Consider the following 20,356-nt stretch of genomic DNA (forward strand, 5'->3'; position numbering starts at 1 on the left):
GCTCGGAGAGTTTTGCAGCAGTGCCTGTATGGGTCGTGCAGTGCCTGCCTCATGCATCACTGGCGCTTCATCTAGCATGCACGTGACCCAGACTCCTCAATTCCTTCTCTACCACAGAATCTGCTTTAAACTCGAAGTAGAGGGAAGGAGGGTGGAGCACCCACAAGGGGACACATCTCAAAGAACAAGGTGAATAACCTTCTCTTCTTGTTTGAGAGATGTCCCCAGAGGTGCTCCACTCCAGGTGACTGTATAGAAGTGCCCTCCTAGCATGGTCCCAGGGTTGTGTTGATGGTCTCACATCTGGATAGATGGTCTGAATGCCCCTGAGGAATCGCTTGCTGATTGGGTGAGCAAATATTGTAGTGTCGCCGATGTTTTGGTGAAAGGCAGTGATAGTCATGAGGTGTACCTTTATGGAGCTAATGGTGAGGCCAGATTGTTTTAATTCCAGGAGGTAGTTTAAGATCAATGGAAGAGTGCAGGTGTTACAGTGGTTTGTCTGGCGGTGCATCAGGCTGTAAATCTCTTCCACTTTTGTAGGTAGGTGTTACATGTAGTATGTTTTCTATTGTGGAGTAGTACCCACTGGACCTGTTCAGAACAGCTTAGTTCACCATTAGAGAACCATAGAGGAGCCATGCTTTCAGGCGTGGCATCGCTATGTTCGGATGTTGCATTTGACCCTCTCGTTGTGTTAACAGGTCCGTCTGGAGCAGGAGAGTGATTGGGGCACATGCTGACATCTGTGTTATGTACGGATACTACACTTGTCTTGGCCATGTGTGGGATATTAGGATGACTCTGGCTTTGTCAGTCCTTATTTTCTATATTACTCTGGGTAGAAGTAATGCATGAATGCATAGAAGAGATCTGTGTTCCATGTGGTCAGGAATGCGTCCCTCATTAATCACCTTCCCAGAGCTGCTCTGGAACAGAACCTCGGGCACTTGGTTGCAGGCATTCACAAATAGATCTATTTGCAGGTGGCCCAATTTTCAAAATATATATTCCAGTATCACGTCGTTTAATACTCATTTGTAGTCTTGGGGGAAATGTCTGCTGAGTTCATCTGCCCTGGTGTTCTGCAATCCAGGAAGGTAGGAAGCTGAGGTGTGGATATTGTTTTGGATTCACAAATTGCGGAGTCTCATAGCCTCAGTACATAATGAGTATGATCGGGCTCCCTCTTGGCTTGTTTATACAGAACATGTAAGTAATGTTGTTGATCATTACTCTTATGTTCTGGTTCCTTATGAATGGTAGGAAGTGGAGGCAGGCACTGCAGACAACACAAGGTTCTAGCAGGTTTATGTGTAGCCTTGTCTCAGCTGTGACCATAATCCCTGAATTGTGTGATGTTGCATATGTGCTCCCCACCCTATGAGGGAGGTATCCACTGTGATCATCTGTGATGGAGAATCTTGTGTAAATGGGATCCCCAGGCACAGGTTGTGTGGTTGAGTCCACCAGATCAGTGAGTCCTTGACCTTGGGGGACATTGTTAATTGTATGTTTAACCTTAGCTTTTTTGGTCTGTAGACAGTTACTAGTCATCCTTGCAGGCAACACATGTGCAGGTGAGTGTCTCACCACAAACATGTACGCTGCCATTTGACCAAAAAGTTGTAGGCATATGTGGGCTGTGACCTGTGGGCTGTTCCGCACTGTGGATATGAGTGTCTTTATCGTGTTGAATCTGTCTCGTAGAAGTGACACTTTCACTGCCACCGAGTCGAGATAAGCACCGATGAATTCTAAACGTTGAGCTGGTTCTATTGTCAGTTTATTTTTGTTTATTTGTAAACTGAGACACTGTAAACAATCTATCGGCGTGCGGGTAGAGCGAATGGCATCTGATCGAGTATGTGACTTCAAGAAAGAGTGGTCCAGGTAAGGGAATATTATTATTTCTTGTTTTCTCAGGTGCGCTGCTACTACCAAGAGGATATTTAAGAAAACATGAGGTACTCTCGAGAAGCCGAAAGGTAAAACCTTGTATTGATAGTCATCTGTGTCCAAAGTAAATCTCAGAAAACGCCTTTGGGTGGGGTGTATCATAACAGGAAAATAAACATCCTGCAGGTCTAGGGCTGAAAACCAGTCCCCTTGCTCCAGCGCTGGTATTATTGTTGTTAAGGTGATCATCATGAACCGTTGCTTTCTCATGAACTTGTTCAGTCTCCTGAGGTTGAGGATAGGTCACCATCCCCCATTTTTCTTTTGTGTTAAAAAGTAGTGGGAATAAAGCCCCATCCCCTATGTTGCACAGGAACAGTTTCCACTGCCCCTAATTGGAGAAGATGATCTAACTCTTGGCATAGCAAATGTTCATGAGAATGGTCCCTGATGAGAGACAGAGAGTTGCAGTGGCTGGGGGGTATAGACAGGAAAGGAATCTTGTAGCCCATATGTATGTCTTTCAGAGTTCATTTGTCCATGGTAATGGCAGCCCATTCCAGGTGGAATGGGAGCAAACGGTCTCCAAATAGATGGATGGATGGTGTAAGCGCTGAAATGTGGAAGAGGTTTTCAAGAGCCTCGACCAAGCCTTCAAATGTGTTGCTTAGAGGAAGGAGGATGAGACACCACTGGTTCTGGAGGTAAGTGTCATTGTGGTCTCTGTCTTTGTCGTTGTTGTTGTTCATAAAGCCTCCGGTGTTGCTGTGTGAATGCTGAGTATCTATTCCTTGGATATGGTTGATACCATATTGTCTCCTTTTTGTGGTAAGTGTATGAATGTCAAGGGACTGGAGAGTTGCCTGTGAGTCCTTCATAGTGTGCAGTACCTCATTGGTTTTGGCTGCAAACAATTTTTCTCCATCAAGGGGGAGATCTTTGACTGTATTCTGTATTTCCCGTGGGAATGCTGAGGAGTTAAATCACGAGGCTCATCACATGACCACAGCTACAGTGGTGGACCTGGCAGCCATGTCAGCAACAACATCCAGTGAGACCTGTAGAGCCATGTGTGCAATCATTTGTCCTTTGGAGACCAGTAATTTAAATTGTTGTCTCTTCTCCTCCGTAATCTCATTAATAAAGTTCATAAACTTTCCATAGTTTCCATAGTGGTCGTATTTGGCAAGTAGTGCCACGTAATTTGCCACTTTGAATTGAAGCATGGAGGAAGAATGTACTTTGCCGCCAAATAGGTCCAACCTCTTACTTTCTTTATCAAAGGGCATGGACCAAAAGTGGTGTTGTTTGCCCCTCTGGTTGGCTGCTTCCACTACCAGCAAGTTGGGTGCCGGGTGTGTAAATAAAAATTCCAATCCGTTCAGCGGAACATAATATTTTCTGTCCGCCCTTTTGCAGGTTGGAGATATGGTGGCTGGAGTTTGCCATACCATCTTGGTGGGCTCCATGATAGCCCCATTGATTGGCAATGCTATCTTGGAGGAGGAAGGAGTCTTCAAGATATCTGTTAGCTCATGCCGAGTTTCTGGCACTTCCTCCAGAGCAGTTTTGAGCTCATTGGCCACTCTTTTGAATAAATCTTGGAAGTGGATAAAGTCATATGCGGTGATTGGGGGCGGGGGGGGTGGAGGCATAATAGCCTTGTCCGGTGAGGAGGATGAATTGTTGCTGGTTGGAGAGATGTCTGGAGCTGTGTCCTCTTCCTACTCTGCCACAGGTTCATCTCTTGTCTTGGTCACTATGGTCTTTGAGGGTAGAGGTGGGGAATCTGGTATCTTCCCTATTCGGGCTGGGGCGCCTGCTGTAGTGCCCTCTGTAAGACCCCAAGCGATTCCAGTATGGCCAGTGACCAGGGAAGGGCATGGGTAGTCCCATCCATGGGTGACCATACCATGGTGGCATGTCGTGCGCATATGTGGACTGTGATCATAGTGATCCAGTAGCCGTAGGTGTCCTGATTGGGGAGGAATGGTGAGGGGAGAATATTCCTTCAACCTCCTCATTGTCATCACTCAAGAACTGCGATGCTATCGGAGATAACTGTTGCAGTGGTACTGCTGACCCCTGTGAGACATCAGTGCCTAAGAGAGAGGACTCCAGGGTCAAGGAGACCAACAGATCCTCTGCAGAAGAAAGTGGCATGGTGCCAAGAGCCTCAAAGCCGAAGAGTGAGGTGCCAATTGTGTCAGGAGCGCAATGTGCTGAGCCAGCGCCAGTGCAGTTTGCGTTGGTGCCATTGCGCTAGCAGCAAAGGCTGCGGCATGGAAATAAGAGTGGTTGTTGGTGTCGTCTCCTTTAGCGCTGTTGAGACGAGCAGCTTACAGCCCTTAGAGTCCGCACTGGAGCACTGGGTTCTAGCAGCGGCCACCACGTGGACAGTGCGGGAAGTGCCTAGAATGTGATAGGTGCTGAACCATAGTACAGCCAGCACCGATCAGAGCAATCTGGTCGGTGACCGTTTTGTGTTGGTCTGCTCTCTATGAGGCAAAGAGGATGGCCGTTTTTTTGAGGATTTTTTGGTCTTTGTAGACCTTGGCAGTGAAGACACCGGTAACCTATGCTGGGAAGAGATACGTCCTTGGGTTGGAGGCTGGTCTTAATGACTTAAATTCTCCATCAAGATGAGTTTCAGTCTCAGATCTCTATCCCTGCATGGCCTGGCTTTCTGTTTGTTACGTGTCCATCTGACACAGGCATCACCTCTCTGCACATTGTGCATCTTTTAAATCCTGGTGAACCAGGCATTTTTCTAACCTAATACTAACTATACTAAGGGATGGGGAAATAATTTTTTCCAGGAGGGGACGTAACTCTAATAACTGAAACTTAACGTATCTAAACTATCCTAACTCACTAATTTATCTAAACTTATCTAGTAGAAACAAAGGTTTTCAACAGGACTGCTGAGCTCCATCTCAGGCCAGGGATGGTGGAGAAAGAACTGAAGTGTCCACGTTGCATGCACACTCAATGAAGTGCCAATGGCGCGCAAGGCAGGTACCGCATGTGCATGACCCCTATAGGCACTGCTGGAAAACTCTCTGAGCACAGGCACAGGGATGCACCATCATCTGGAGCAGAGCACCCACATGGACATCTCTCGAAGAAGAACTTTAATTTAGCCCCCTTGTGTGTGCATTACAATACAGTCTTTAATTGCATGTCCACACACTATTTTTTCCACATTCTGTGCACAGTAAGGACAGTGCTCACTTAATGAGCAGCTATTCAATATTTTGTTTTCTCTTCATTGTTCAATGTGTGACTACATGCCTTATTTATGGCACTGTCTTCAAACCCTGTTCTGAAGACAGAAGTATTAATTTCTTCATGTTATTTTCTATGGTGCTCATCACTATATTATCTGAGTGCTTCAAAATAGGGTTGTTGATTAACCACAGTTAGCTCACACGATTAACTCAAAAAAATTAATCGCAGGTTTAAACGCACTGTTAAACAATAGAATGCCAATTGAAATGTATTACATATTTTGGATGTTTTTCTACATTTTCAAATATATTGTAGTCTGTGCTGTAATTGAAATCAAAGTGTATATTATTTTTAACACAAATATTTGCACTGTAAAAATGGTAAAAGAAATAGTATTTTTCAATTGACCTCATACAAGTACTGTAGTGCAATCTCTTTGTCGTCAAAACGCAACTTACAAATGTAGATTTTTGTTGTTGCATAACTGCTCTCAAAAACAAAACAATGTAAAACTTCAGAGCCTACATGTCCACTCAGTCCTACTTCTTGTTCAGGAAATTGCTAAGACAAACGAGTTTGTTTACATTTATAGGCGATAATGCTGCCCGCTTCTTATTTACAATGTCACCAGAAAGTGAGAACAGGCATTTGCATGGCACTTTTGTAGCCAGCACTGCAAGTTATTCACATGCCAAATATTCGTAGGGCCCTTCACGCCTCAGCCACCATTCCAGAGGACACGCTTCCATGCTGATGATACTCATTAAAAAAATAATGCGTTAATTAAAAATGTGACTGAACTCCTTGCAGGAGAATTGTATATCCCCTGCTCTGTTTTACCCACACGCTGCCATAAAATTTATGGTTATAGCAGTCTCGGATGATGACCCTGCAAGTTGTTCATTTTAAGAACACTCACTGCAGATTTGACAAAACGCAAAGAAGATACCAATGTGAGATTTCTATAGATAGCTACAGCACTCGACCCAAGATTTAAGAATCTGAAGTGCCTTCCAAAATCTGAGAGGGATAAGGTGTGGAGCATGTTTTCAGAAGTCTTCTGATGCAGAAACTACAGAACCTGAACCACCAAAAAAGAAAAATCAACCTTCTGCTGGTGGCATCTGACTCAGATAATGAAAATGAGCATGCATCGGTCAGTACTGCTTTGGATTGTTATCAAGCAGAACTCGTCATCAGCATGGACACATGTCCCCTGGAATGTTGGTTGAAGCATGAAGGGACATACCAGGAAGGGGGTTCACTGAAAGCATGGCGAGACAAACTCCTTGATCGGATTTCTACTGCCTGGCCCCAGCTCAACGTAGAGCAGCCATTACAGGAAAAGTCCAGCTTCATCCCTGCTGTCTTGGGCTGGAGGTGGCATGTTCGGTCACTCTGTGGGGATGGCACATGCGCAGTCTAATCAGCATGAAGAGCTCTGAGAGGCTTGAGCATTCTCAGTGAAAGAATGGAATCTTCAGAGATTTTAGCCGCTAAAGAGACCTAAGCAGTCTCTTAAGCATGTGCAACTTGCAATTTTTCAAAGGCTTATAACTTGGCCAAATTTGGGTGCAATTTCACAGCAACAGAAAAAAGCACATCCCTGACACAAAGGCCACCCCCATGCCAAATTTCAAATCCTTGCTCCAAAGCACAGGGGTGCTAGCATTTCTCGAAGAAAAGGTCACCAGAATTTTTTTTTAACATGGGCAAAACAACACATCTCCCTGACCATATTCTCAGAAATGGGTGGACCATTTTGGTTGAAATTTTTCAGAACTGAGCCTGAAGCAGACACTTGGCATGGAAATCTTCAGCAAAAACTGCAAAGTTTGGCGAAGTTATAAGCAACTGAAAACTGGATCTTACAGTGGGATGTGTTGGACAACTTTAATACGTGGTGCTGCCAGCCCTGCCTATTATATCTGTCTGCAGCAACCAAAAGTTTAAAATGAATTCAAATTTTGGGAAGTGAGAGTTCTCTTCCTTTCCCATCTCTCTTTTTCTCTTAGTGCTTCCATAAAATACAATAGGCATGAAACAAGAAAAAGCATGCTAGTACCTTCACATAGTTGTATTGAAGAAGAGCAAATTTTTGGTCAGGAGATAATATAGCTGTGGTTGCTCCATATGTGGCCTATCAACAAAAAGGAAGAGAAAAAACATCACACGTTGACTATATAGAGAAACACGCAGCAGTACTTTCCCCAAAGTCTGAGATATACAGTATGTGAGCAAACATACTAATGTGCTATTTTTCAGAACTTCTGAGATTGCTTGATCCTCAGCATTTACACGCACAATGTCGTTGTCAGCGGTTTTGTGCAGGTATTGATTTCCTAAAAGAACAAGAGAAATGTCACCGGGCAACAATAAATGAAAACGTTTCTTAACATTTATTATTTTCCATTTATATTATAAAGCTAACTATCTAAAACAGAACAATTCAAAACTCTGGGTCTTTATGTAATGGGAAGGGGCACAAGTCACAGAAGCCAGTAAGAAGTGCAGTCCCTATGTTCAGAGGAGCACAGGGTCTGCTCCCACCTTACTCCCCTGGGGAACTCAGCACAACAAAAGGGAAAGGAGCCTTGCTCCATCTCCTCCAGTTCCCCTCACTGACCCAAGGAGTAGGGTGGATGCACAGGGAGGAGTGTTATTCCCTATAGAAGGGTGAAGCAGCAGATGTGCTCTTCTGGCATCCAGGGGGAGATGTGCCTCCACATCATCAGCAACACAGGGACATGCCTGAAGGGTGCAATGTTTTCAATTATTTTCATTCTGCTTTTAGTATTATTGGCATCATTCTACAACAGCAACCTAAAAACGTTCAGACTTTTCCTCTACATAGCAACTACCTCTGAGCAGTTAGGTAAGTACAGCCTGCCCTTAACATGAGCATCAAATATCAGAGGGAGGCAGAGAGAACATTCAATCAACACAGATTGGTTACCTGAAATCCATTGTAAATTATATGTTTTGTATCTAATGTCACCATCTAAATAATCCTGTAAGGTAAATGTTCTACGCGAGTCTGACGTGGTACCTGCAGCTGGAAGAAAGAAAAGGAAGATGTGGATATTGCTGTGACCTACCCAGTCAAAGCTAAAAATAAGTGCGTCTTTGCTACAGGTTTACTAGCACATTAACTATCCTTGTGCAAAATTCTAGTGGAGACCAGGCACTGTAGTTGGTTTACTTCATAGTAAAACAACAGGGGCTATAGTACTGCCCTTGAGGTAAAAGCCCCAGGTGCCTTGTCTCCACAAGGATTTTACAGTGAGATAATGTGCAATAGTTATCTCCCTGTAAAAGCACTCACCTCTGTGGCAGAGAAGACATAGGCAGGGCAGAGAAATTAAGGCTATCTTATAAAAGGTGAAGATATTTATTAAAAAGAGAAAGAGCCAACCTTAGTTTTCCTCCCCTCTGTGAGTACTCTTGGGATTCACTGCTGTCTTCTTTACCTTGACCATTACCTGTATGCTTTAGACACCAATTATGGGCTTGATCCTGCACAGCGCAGATGCACAAGCACAAGGTAAAAAGTGATGGGCAGATCAGGAAGCAAGATTAATGGGATTCTGCATCAATATGAGTGTGGTTTGTAAGCTACCATTGTATTCCTGCTGAGTAGAAAGAGTAAGGACCAAAATAGTAGCACATAACTCAGCACCCCATTTGTATGCTGAGGATCACACTTTAACCCATGTCTCTTGAGACACACCCACACTCAGCCCTCTATTTTTATTCCCTATATCCTTGAGGGTAAGGGAGCAGGCACACAAGGTTGAGGCCTGTTACCATTTAGGATATGTCTACATTGGAGCTAGGGGTATAACTTCTGGCTCAGACAGACATACCCACAGTAGCTCTGATAGAGCTAACACATGAAAAATAGAAGTGTAGCCACAGCGGTGCAAGTGATAGGATATACATACCAAGTACATACCTAGGGTTTCAGACGGGATCATGTTTGGAGATGTTAAACACTCCCACTTCTCACACCACTATTTTTAGCATGCTAGCTGGATGAAATTATACCTCCAGCACCAGTGTAGACATACCCTCAGTGCAGAGGACTACAACTAGTGCTTAACCTTATTTGTATCTTTGTGCAGCATCCACTCACCTTGTGTTTTCTACTTCACATCATGCAAGGATTTCCCAGCCTATGCATTTTTTCCAAGTCAAAATATTCCCAAATATGATATGAACAACAGGACCACTGAATCTGAATGTCAACCTTTTCATTCATCCCTAGTGCTTACAGCACTTCCTGTCCCCACTGCCTCAGGAAGAACTGAGGTTATGTCTACGTGGCCATGCAGTTCAGACTATGTAGGCGTGAACTGTAGCACACACTAGCATACTGCATTGTAACTTCCCTGTGTGGATGCTGCAAACATGAATTAAAACATTAACATGAACAAGGTAACTTTTAATTCACACCTGCAGAGTCCACACAGGGGAGTTACAGCGCAGCACGCTAGTGCATACTGCATTCACGCCCCCATAGTCCAAAGGCGGGGGGTAGGGAGGGCTGTGTAGACAAGCCCTGAGTTTGGAATTCAAACCCAGTCCCTTGCTTAGTAGTGAACAACTCTGGCTCAGAGTCACTGAACTGGTCCCAGAGGTACTGGAGCTCCTGTATAGCTTAGCATTTGAAATACAGTATATACTACAACAGATAAAGTTAATGATTTAAGACCCAACCACTCTGTTCTGGTCTCCCTCTAGGGGCTAGCCATTCACCAATGAAGTAAATGGGAGTTTTTCCATTACTAGCCCCTAGAGGGACTAGGATCATGGGATCTAGACAACCACCTCACCACTTAGCCTTCATGACTGGATGCAGAGTTGTCTGACCTGGAAAATTACTTTTATGTAAAGTTGTTTCTGTATTGAATATGAAACCACACATTATACTAGCAAATGTTATTAAAGTTCATATAGCCTTGTAGAGTGTACCATTTACTTTCTGTTAAATGGTTAACAAACCCAACTCTCATAAATGGCTCAAATGAAACACATAGGAGCAATAAAACATCCAGTGCAGAATTTCTACTTTTGAAAAATAGTAATTAAGTCATAAAACTCTTACTGATTATAATATATAATTATAATGGAAATATAATATAATTATATAATATATAAATATAATGGAAAATCTGATTAATATTTACCCTCCTCAATAAAGGCTACATTTACATAGCTTATTCACTGCTCACCCCACAGTATCCAAGTGCCCTAACAGTAGCAATCATTGCAGAAATAAGCTGCAATATTAAAACTGAACAGCAAAGTAAATTCGTAGAAAACAGCAAGTTTGTCATTGACTTCAGTTGCGCAAGGATTAAAGTACCTTTCTTTCAAAACCAGTATTTTCTATAGGTTTCACAGCACCAACTATTAACTAATTTTTGCTAACTCTTAAAGGAGACTTACAAAGGAAATATATGGAGATATACCTATCTCATAGAACTGATCATTGAGTCCAGCCCCCTACCTTCACTAGCAGGTCCAAGTACTGATTTTTGCCCCAGATCCCTAAGTGTCCCTCTCAAGGATTGAACTCACAACCATGGTTTAGCAGGCCAATGCGCAAACCACTGAGCTATCCCTCAAAACAGTAATTGGTTTATGCCTTTCCTTGCTTCTTCGTGCTTTATAAAGGAGGGCTAAAACTTTGGAAGGCAGGTCTATCTCTCCTGTTTTTCCTGAAAGCCTCGATTGGATGACTGGAGACCTAGAAGGGTTGAAACCTCATCAATTGAGAAAGGGAAGTGAATTTTTCATTCTAATTGTTTAAAAAACTTACTGTTAATATCGGTTTTAAATCAAAAACCTGAAAACACATGGGAGAAAGTCTTTGAAAAAAACCTCAAAACCCTTTTAACTAATCGCTAAAAATACTCCCAACATTAACTCTGAGACCTCTTCCTCCTCCAGCAAAGGCAGAGAAGGCTAGATTTGCCATTTCAGATTATTTTTCAGGGGACAAAAGCCTCTTTGGCCCTTTTTTGTACAAAATAAGGCAGCAAAAAAAGAGCACAAGCCCTTTTAATAAAAAAAACTATGTAGGTCATGTTTAATACATGCATGGAGGTGGAATATGGAAGAGGAGTGTAAGAGATTTAATGATTCTGTAATCATTTCAAGTTTAATCTACATCTCTACCCCAACATAACGCAACCTGATATAACACAAATTCGGATATAACGTGGTAAAGCAGTGCTCGGGGGGGCTGCGCACTCCGGCAGACCAAAGCAAGTTCAATATAACACAGTTTCACCTATAACATGGTAAGATTTTTTGGCTCCTGAGGACAGTGTTATATTGGGGGAGGTGTACTTCAAACAATAAGCATATACATTATTATAAGCAAAGCCAAATGAATAGATTGCAACAAATAATTTACTCAATGAATTTAGACTGGGATTTTCAATGACACCAAAGAGAACCAAGGGAAGACTAGATGATCACAACAGTCCCTTTGCCCTTAGAATTTATGAATTAAGTGTTGAACTCCCACTGAAGTTCAGTTCTTTGGAAAAATCCCAGTCCTAGTCTCTCTCTGCTTATGGACAGTCTGTAAGAAGATCATGATTTCCTCACATTAAATGATTCCCAATTAACAGAATAAAGTCTTTGAAAATTATTTTACTTTACAGATTGGTTGTGAAAAGCTATCTGGATGTGATATTCAAGAGCTATTGGTTACTTGTAAATGGTCACATGTTATTCTTTTCCTCCCCTGACTTCAGAAGCATAATTCTTAAAAGCAGTGAGGCTTTACGTAGCAACTAGTTTAAATTCTCTTGGAAAGGGGAAGCAATTTAAGGACAGGTAACAGATAATCAGGTTGAAAGATTTTTCAAAAAATGTTAAATTTTCCTTTCTCTGACACAGGTCTTGGTTGAGGCATTATTGCTAAAAATAATAAAAACAACAATGGCTTACTTTAACATTTGTTGGTTAGGCAGAGAATTTATATTTAATTTTTCGCTCTACCCATTTAACATAGTAACTGCAAGTGCACTCCAAGCTGTAAAGTGTGAGCTCTTTTTCTAGCTCATTTGACTGCTTCTGTTCTAAGCCTCTGGCAAGTGGTTTTAGAAAACTGTCTCCCTTCTCTGTCAAACAGCATCCCATGAAAAACATACTAACTGTCTTTACTGATCTTTAGTTTGCATACCAGCAAAAAATGGAATAATCTGTGTCAAATACATTTAGGTGTTAGACAGTCATAAGAGGGAAGTCTTAACATTAATACCATTACAGCTCTACCTTCAAAACCTGGCATATTTTCCATATATGAATAGTCAAGCGAGCACACTTAAAAGCCTCCTTTCACAAATTTCCATTTCACTAAAATGCTTCTGGAAAGTGAATGAAAAAATGGAGCAAACGTGGCCAAAGTCAATTAATTTTTAAATTTAAAAAAATATAGAAACTCAGATTTTTGGTCTCCTTTTCTCCCTAGATTAATCCAGAAATGGGCAATTGTCTTCCTCTAAATTCTAGATGAATGCTTGTTCACTTCCACCCCATCCCTCCCTAAATGTAGCTCGTATATTTTCTTCCCTTTGTCATCCTAATTCCAGAGATATTTACAGTATCATAAAACCAGCCTCTTTTATGACACCAATCCTTAATTCAGACAACTCTTCTGGGAGTGAATGTTCTTAAAGCTTTGTGTAAACAGTCTTCACGTGATGCTGATAACTAGTTTATTTTTTCAATACATGTCACCTTCTCCCAGCAGAAAACTGAGAGAGTCTGTGGAGGGGGTGAAAAGTGAAGAAAAGAGGAAGCTGTGTATGAGTTCTCTCACAAACAAGGGTAAAGCATACCACAAACTAAAATATTCCAGACATTAATATTGATAAATTTATCCATTAACCTCTAGTGTCTAGGTTCACATTTCTGATGTCCCACATGTAATTCTGGAATAATTCTCAACCTTTTGTTGTTTGCCTTTTCAGCCCTTGAACACTGATCTAACCATTTTGACTAAAGGTTAAGATAACTGTATCTTCAAAAAAGTGTTTATCAGAATGGACTTTAGTTCACTTAAGTCATCGTCATGAGAACAGTATTTTTTTTCCAGTTTTTTCTCAGGGCCCAATTCTGCCACCCTTATTCAATTCTGTAGTATGCCCCCTGAACTCAGTCATACCACGCTTGAGCAAATGTGGCAAAATCAAACCCTCAGTAATTAAGTGTTCTCATCCTAACAGTTGTTCAGTGACATCCGTACCACTTGTATGTTCTCAATTAAATATTGACAACGCTGACATGATGCTTCGCTTTCAAAGATCCCAAAGCACTGTACAGATGTTGAAAACTTACTTACAATTCAAACTACAGGCACAGAATCATAGCAATGTAGGATGGAAGGGATGGTGATAGGTCATCTAGTCCACTCCCCTGCACTAAGTATTATCTAGTTATTTCTTGGTCTGTTTTCAGTGGATAAGGAGAACAAATTATCACTCTTCTTTATAACACCCTCTTTTCTTACTTGAAGACTTATCATGTCCTCTGTCTTTTCTCCTCCAGACTAAACAAACCCAACTGTACATTATTATTGAGTCTGCAAAAAACCCTCTAAATAAATTACAATGATGTGGGCATGTATATGTGCATATTTATTTGTTTTTCCTAAAGTTAATTAAGTATTTTAGGAAAAACTGTCAGAGCGGCCACCAAAAAAATTGTTATGAGAACCCCTGATCTAGGCTATATTTCCCTGGTTTGCTTATGAGAAGGTCATATGAGATAGTATCAAAAGTCTTACTAAAGTTGAGTTATATCACAGCTACTGCTTCCCCCATCCCCAAGACTTGTTGCCCTTTCAAAGAAGGGTATTAGCTTGGTTTGACATGATTTGTTCTTGACAAATCCACACTGACTGTTACTTCTCACCTTATCTTCTAGATAAGGTACATATTGATTATTTGCTCTGTTGTCTTTCCAGGTACTAGAGTTAAGCTGACTGGTCTACAATTCCCTGGGTTGTCCTTATTCCCCCTTTCATAGATGGGCAAATATAGTCCCCTTTTCCAGTCTTCTGTGATCTCTCCTGTTCTCCACAAGGTCTCACAGATAATTACTAATGGCTAAGAGATCTCTTCAGCCAGTTCCTTAAGTATTCTAGGATGTCATTTTATCAGGTCCTGCTGATTCATGTCATCCAGCTTGTCTAAGGCTACGTCTACACTTACAAACTTACAGTGGCACAGCTGTATCACATGTAGCCATATTATGCTGATAGGAGAGATCTCTCCCATCCAGGGCCGGCTCCAGGCCCCAGCACGCCAAGCGCGTGCTTGGGGCGGCGTGCCACGGGGGGCGCTCTGCCGGTCAGCGGGAGGGCGGCAGGCGGCTCCGGTGGACCTCCCGCAGGCGTGCCTGCAGAGGGTCCGCTGGTCCGCGGCTCCAGTGGACCTCCCACAGGCGTGCCTGCGGATGCTCCACCGGAGCCACAGGACCAGCGGACCCTCCGCAGGCACATCTGCAGGGGGTCCACCGGAGCCACGGGACTGGCGACCGCCAGAGCGCCCCCCCGTGGAGTGCCGCCGTGCTTGGGGCGGCGAAATTGCTAGAGCCGCCCCTGCTCCCATCGACATAATAAAACCAGCTCAATGGGCGGCAGTAGCTATGTCGGGGGAGAGCATCTCTTGCCGACATAGCACTGTGCACATGAGCGCTTAGGCAGGCAAAACATATGTCGCTTAGGGGGCTATTTTTTCACATCCCTGAACGACAACAGTTTTGCCGACATAAGTGCTAGTTACACATGGTCTAAGGCCTTGTCTACACTACAGAGTTTTGTCAACAAAAGTTGTGCCGAGATAGAGCAACTGCTTTAATTAAACCGCCGTTGCATGTACACACTATGCTCCTTGTGTCCGCAGAGTTCATCCAAACTAGCAGCTCTTGCATCGACACAAAGAGCAGTGAAGTGCACTGTAGATAGCTATCCTACTGTGCAACTGGCCACAGGATGCTTTGGGAAGGGTCTGCAATGCCTTATGGGACAGGTACAGTGGCACATGATGCGGTTTTCTCAATCCCATCGTTTACTAGATTACCAGATGCTTTTCAACTGAGGTGTAAGCGGGCAGAGGACGGAAAGTGTGCGACAGGGAACGTGGGGGAGGGAGAGACAGAGCGTGTGTTGGGGGAGCGTGTATCTTGGGGGAGAGTGAGTGTGTTGGCATACTGTCTAAGTTCAGACAGCAGCTGGAACCAACCAATCTTGAGGCAGGAGGAGGGGGACAACCCCACATACATCAGCCCCTGCTCATAGAGAAGAGGAGCAGGGCGGCCTTACGGGGAAGAGGAAGAGCACAGCGTGGGACTCCAGGGGAAAGAGGAGGAGCAGTAGGCCACAGTTCCAGCACTGGTGGCCATCCCCCCTTCTACACAGGTTCCGGCACTCCTGAGGCCCCCAAATTGGCTGAGGCATTGTCCTCTTCCACACTAGACAATGATTTTGAGTCAGTGGTGAAGGGAACCTTACACTCCCCTATTTTTCCTCCACAGGTAAAATGGCTCCAGCCAAGGCTGATGGTATTCTCTGCATCTACTGTAATATTGGTCTGGCCTTCAAAAGCCATGATACAGCCATATTATTATTGCAAATAGGCAGTGCTTAATTTGTAATGAAAGAGGTGCCAGGGCTCAAGCAATTTTTTTACTTTCATAACTGACGTGGCAAGCCCAGAGGGGCTGGAGCTTTGAACTTGCTTACTTATTTTGAACTGCCAAGCTTAGACATGTCAGGGCTCAGGCCTGGCAAGCCCTGGCATAAATTAAGTTCTGCAGATAAGGATTATTTCACACACTACTAAACTATAGCCACTTCTCAGTTAAAAGGTGGCAGCAGTTTAACACCACATAGCAACTCTACACAAAAATTTAGATTAGAAATAGGAGAATACTGTATCTTGTAGAATTTACAGGGAAATTTTAGGTACATAAAATTGAATTAGACAATTGGTATGTGGCCAGGACAATAGATTTCACTCCTTACCTAAATTGGAAAAAAATCTACACTGTCTAAATAGGAAGGATTACACACACAAGCTATTTTACAGACATTTACTGAAGTCAACGGTGTTTTCAATTAAATATTGGATTTGAGTGCATATAAACATTTGTACACATCTGATTACAATTTAAATAAGTGAAGACTAAATATTTTATTTTGCTGCCTTATTTTAATGCACATTCTTGACACCATTTTTGAACCAATGAAAACAACTGGCTGTGATAGAAAGTTGTTATTATTGATTAATTCCCAGTTCTCATTGACAACATTCCAGCATCCCTGTCAGTGTGAAAAAGAAAATACTTTATCCCACTTTTTTACTAGCCTCTGCAAATATTGGATCCCTGAAGGAACTGCTGGCAAGCTGTCCCAGGTACTCTGACAACATGCTGGCAAAATGCGTATGCACCTCAGGGACAATCCCAAACCAGGTTTGTCACATATTGTCATCTTCCTTTCCAGTTCCCCACAATGCTTCTGACTGCTGACCTAAACATAAGTACCACATCAATCCATCTACCAAAATCTTCCCATGTACACTTTCCTGCCAACCCACAAAATCATTTCCTGTGCTGCTTTCCCCTCCCCCCACAACTGCCTGATAGAGTTGTCCCAATTTTCACTTTGAAAATCTGCTTATTTTGGATAGACAATCAGTCAGGAAAAAAACAGATAACCAACCACCAACAAAAACAAGCCTCCTACTGGAGAAAATCCTAGCAACAGAATACCTTCAAGAATTGTACAATAAGACCCCTGATTTCTATTAATATCTAGTTTTACTTTAAGAGTGATTGATATAAATTGTAACACTATATATAAATTACACTATGTTAATCTCAATTTTTGCTCCAATTCACTGCTGTATCTTTAGTTTAAACTGTGGAAAACCCAAACCTTCTTAGTATATCTAAGTACTGGACAGGCTAGTTACTTTAAGAATATACTGCAGCTATTTTCTCTCAAGCCAGTATATCTGTAACCCTTTCTTGATATTTACATTACAAAAGAGATTTGCACAATGTCTGCTTTACAGTGGGAACATTCTATATCTCTCTGGTTTGTTACAAGTCTGTAATGTTGAATTCTATACTGTTATAACTAGTAGTCATGAAAAAGTAAAAAAAAAAAGAAGATGTATAATTGCATCCTATCAACTGGCAGCTCTTCACTGAGTAAACATTCATTTAATATTGTTTTAGATCAGGGGTTGGCAACCTCTGGCACGCAGCTCGCCAGGGTAAGCACCCCGGTGGGCCGGGTCAGTTTGTTTACCTGCCGCATCCGCAGGTTCAGCCGATTGTGGCTCCCACTGGCTGCGGTTCGCCACTCCAGGCCAATGGGGGCTGTGGGAAGCTGTGGCCAGCACATCGCTTCCTGCAGCCCCCATTGGCCTGGAACGGCGAATCACAGGCAGTGGGAGCCATGATCGGCCGAACCTGCGGACACAGCAGGTAAACGAATTGGCCCGGCCTGCCAGGGTGCTTACCCTGCCGGGCCGCGTGCCAGAGGTTGCCAACCCCTGTTTTAGATTAACACCCAGGACTAGTGTCACACTAGAAAACACAAATTGACCAGAGTCCAAAAGTCTGTCTTTGATATGCCTCTGTTCCTTGATCTCTGTGATAGTGCTATATATATATATATATATATCATATCATACATTTATGTAAAGTTGGTTTGGTTTCGGTAACGCTCTTTTATCTCCTTCAATCTGCCACACAAGATCAACAGACTTGGATTTTACTGTTAGGGCTACAATTTTCACTCTCTAGTGACAGGAAAACAAGATGTTGCAAAGTGACACATTTTGATTATACTTTTTGGTGTTTACTTGGGAATTGAGATGGTTGACTATTTTAATTTTCAGAGGGGCTTCTCACCCCTGGAATCCAGAGACAACTTCAAAAATGAGTTAACCTCCAGTTCCTGCCTGAATGCACATTAGTCTCACTGTCTGCAGCTTAACAATTCAGCAAGACCTTTGCTGGGAACACTTTCCAGAACTCAGTATGTAATATTACAGTCTACTTTCTAGCTGTGGATTCATGATACCCTGCAGAAAATAAAGTCTAGCAGCTCTGGACAAATAACTCATTGGAATCCTTGAGTTTTCTTCAGAGATCAGCCTAGTTTTCTCACTCACATTATCATAGGGTCTCTTCAAAGATGACTATTTTAAACTTACTCTTTGCCAGTAAAGCTACAGGAACAGCTATGGCAATAACAATCACTGCAATCGCAAGCAATCCCAACAGATACTTCACTACAGTCTGGAAAACACGAAAAGAGAATACAAAGTTAGACGTGCACGACGTGTGTTAATGTGCCAGCGTGTAAAAGCCAAGTGACTGTTTCAGGGCTGGGGCGGTGTGCACACCAACGTGTATGGTTGTGCACTTCGACTGGGTTATTGCACAGTGAGCATTTGGGCGTGTGTTCCCGTGCCGGTGTGTGCTGTGCGGGGGGCAGCACCGCCCTATCTTTGTGGTTGAGCGCCACAAGCTCTTCCTAGCATAGCAAATACGCCTTCGCATCCCCGGTGTCTGGAACAGAAACGCACAGCCCAAGCCCCGGGAGAATTTGCTCACGTGCAAAGAATGTTGCACTCCCACTAAGCGCTGCATAGCCCAGGCTGGAGCTCCCCTCCTGCCCCGAGCCCCAGGCAAGGGCCTTTCCTGTTGCCTCTGGCTCCAGCTGGGGGGTGAAGCAGCCGCCCGCGTGCAGCGACACAGTTACTTACTGACCTTCATGACTGGGAGCTGCGGGAAGCGGATCCTCCCCGTGCGGCTGCGAGCGGCAGAAGGAGCGAAGCGTCTTCCCCTCCGGCGCACGCGGCGGACTCCCGGCTCCCCGGCGCCTAGTTAAACGTTAGCGCGGCGCGAGGGCGGCGGCGCCTCAGTCCCGGGGCCGCCCCGCGCGGGACGGGACGGGACCCCCTAGCCAGCTGCTTGGGCAGCGAAAGGGGCGCCGCGGGGTGGGCGTGGCGGGAGGGGGCCGGGCTGGGCGTGGCGGGAGCTGCCTCGGGCAGGGGCGCGGGCTGCAGCGGGGTGAAGCGCTGGGGGGCACTGGAGCGCAGGGACAACCGGGGGAGGTGCCCAGCGGCGCTGGAGATGGGGGAGGCTGGTGCCTGGTGAGGCGGGGTTGCGATTGCTCCCGTGGGCATCAAGGGGGCGGGGATGGTACGTAGGCGGCTAAAGTTTTCTTCACTTGTGCGGAACCGTCACTAACCAGGCACTGGGGAAGAGACGCAATTGCAGCAACTTTCTGGAGCGGAGTCCAGGCTCCGTGACCATCTGCAGGGGGGGCCGGCAGGTGCTGCTGCTGCTGGCCCGACGAGCTCTGCCAGGGCGTCCTTGCAGCAGGCTCAAGGTCTTTCTTTAGTCCAGGGGTTCTCAAACTTCATTTCATCACGATCCCCTTCTGATCTCAAAAAATAATACATGGCCCCAGGAGGGGGAACCAAAGCCCAAGGGCTTCAGCCCCAGGTTACCTGGGGCTGTAACCTGAGCCCCATCACTCAGGGCAGAAACCCTCAGGCTCAAGATTTGGCCCTGGGCAGTGGGGCTAAAGCTTCGGCTTCATCCCCAGCAAATCTAGTGCCAACCCTGGCAACCCCATTAAAACAGTGTTGCAGCCCACTTTGGGCTCCCAACCCACAGTTTGAGAACCGCTGCTTTAGTCCTCATTACGTAACTGGATTTCCAGGGAAAACATTTCATTAATCAGATTTTGTCTGAGTCAAGTCCAAAATGTAGAATAGTCAGACATATATATTATGTCAAATAAATAACATATGTTATTTTTCCAGATGATATAGACTGTGTGTTATACCCAAACAGGGGTGACTTGCTGTTCCCATTAAAGTCTTTGGCAAAACTGCCATTAAGCTAAATTGAACTACTTTCTACTGCACTCTGCTTCTCAGAGAGCATTTATATAAAGCTTCAATGCACTTTAATTAAGACACTTTAAAGTCACACCTTTATTTAAAATTTGGCTCAATTTCTCATGTACACAAGCTTGAAGAAAAACATTCCTTGCTACCAGTGACTGATAAAATTAATATACCAGGGATTAATGAAATATAAAATGAATAACCTGTAAATCAAAATTAAGTATAGTATCATGTGGTCTAAAAGATGAGTATCAGCAACTTGT

General features: G+C 43.8%; 1 protein-coding gene across 1 annotated transcript in view; it reads right to left on the minus strand.

Annotated features, from left to right (window-relative positions):
- DPP4 (dipeptidyl peptidase 4) overlaps positions 1-19,149 on the minus strand; it is a 72,243-nt gene extending 53,094 nt beyond the window's left edge. Inside the window, exons 1-5 of the mRNA XM_045032944.1 lie at positions 18,943-19,149; positions 18,384-18,468; positions 8,087-8,185; positions 7,378-7,472; positions 7,196-7,270 (exon numbers count right to left, since the gene is read on the minus strand). Coding sequence (XP_044888879.1) covers positions 7,196-7,270; positions 7,378-7,472; positions 8,087-8,185; positions 18,384-18,468; positions 18,943-18,948 — 360 coding nt within the window. The 5' untranslated portion in view covers positions 18,949-19,149. The remainder of the gene's footprint in view (positions 1-7,195; positions 7,271-7,377; positions 7,473-8,086; positions 8,186-18,383; positions 18,469-18,942) is intronic.
- Positions 19,150-20,356: the final 1,207 nt, after the last annotated feature.

This window comes from Mauremys mutica, chromosome 10 (assembly GCF_020497125.1).
Source record: "Mauremys mutica isolate MM-2020 ecotype Southern chromosome 10, ASM2049712v1, whole genome shotgun sequence".
NCBI lineage: Eukaryota > Metazoa > Chordata > Testudines > Geoemydidae > Mauremys > Mauremys mutica.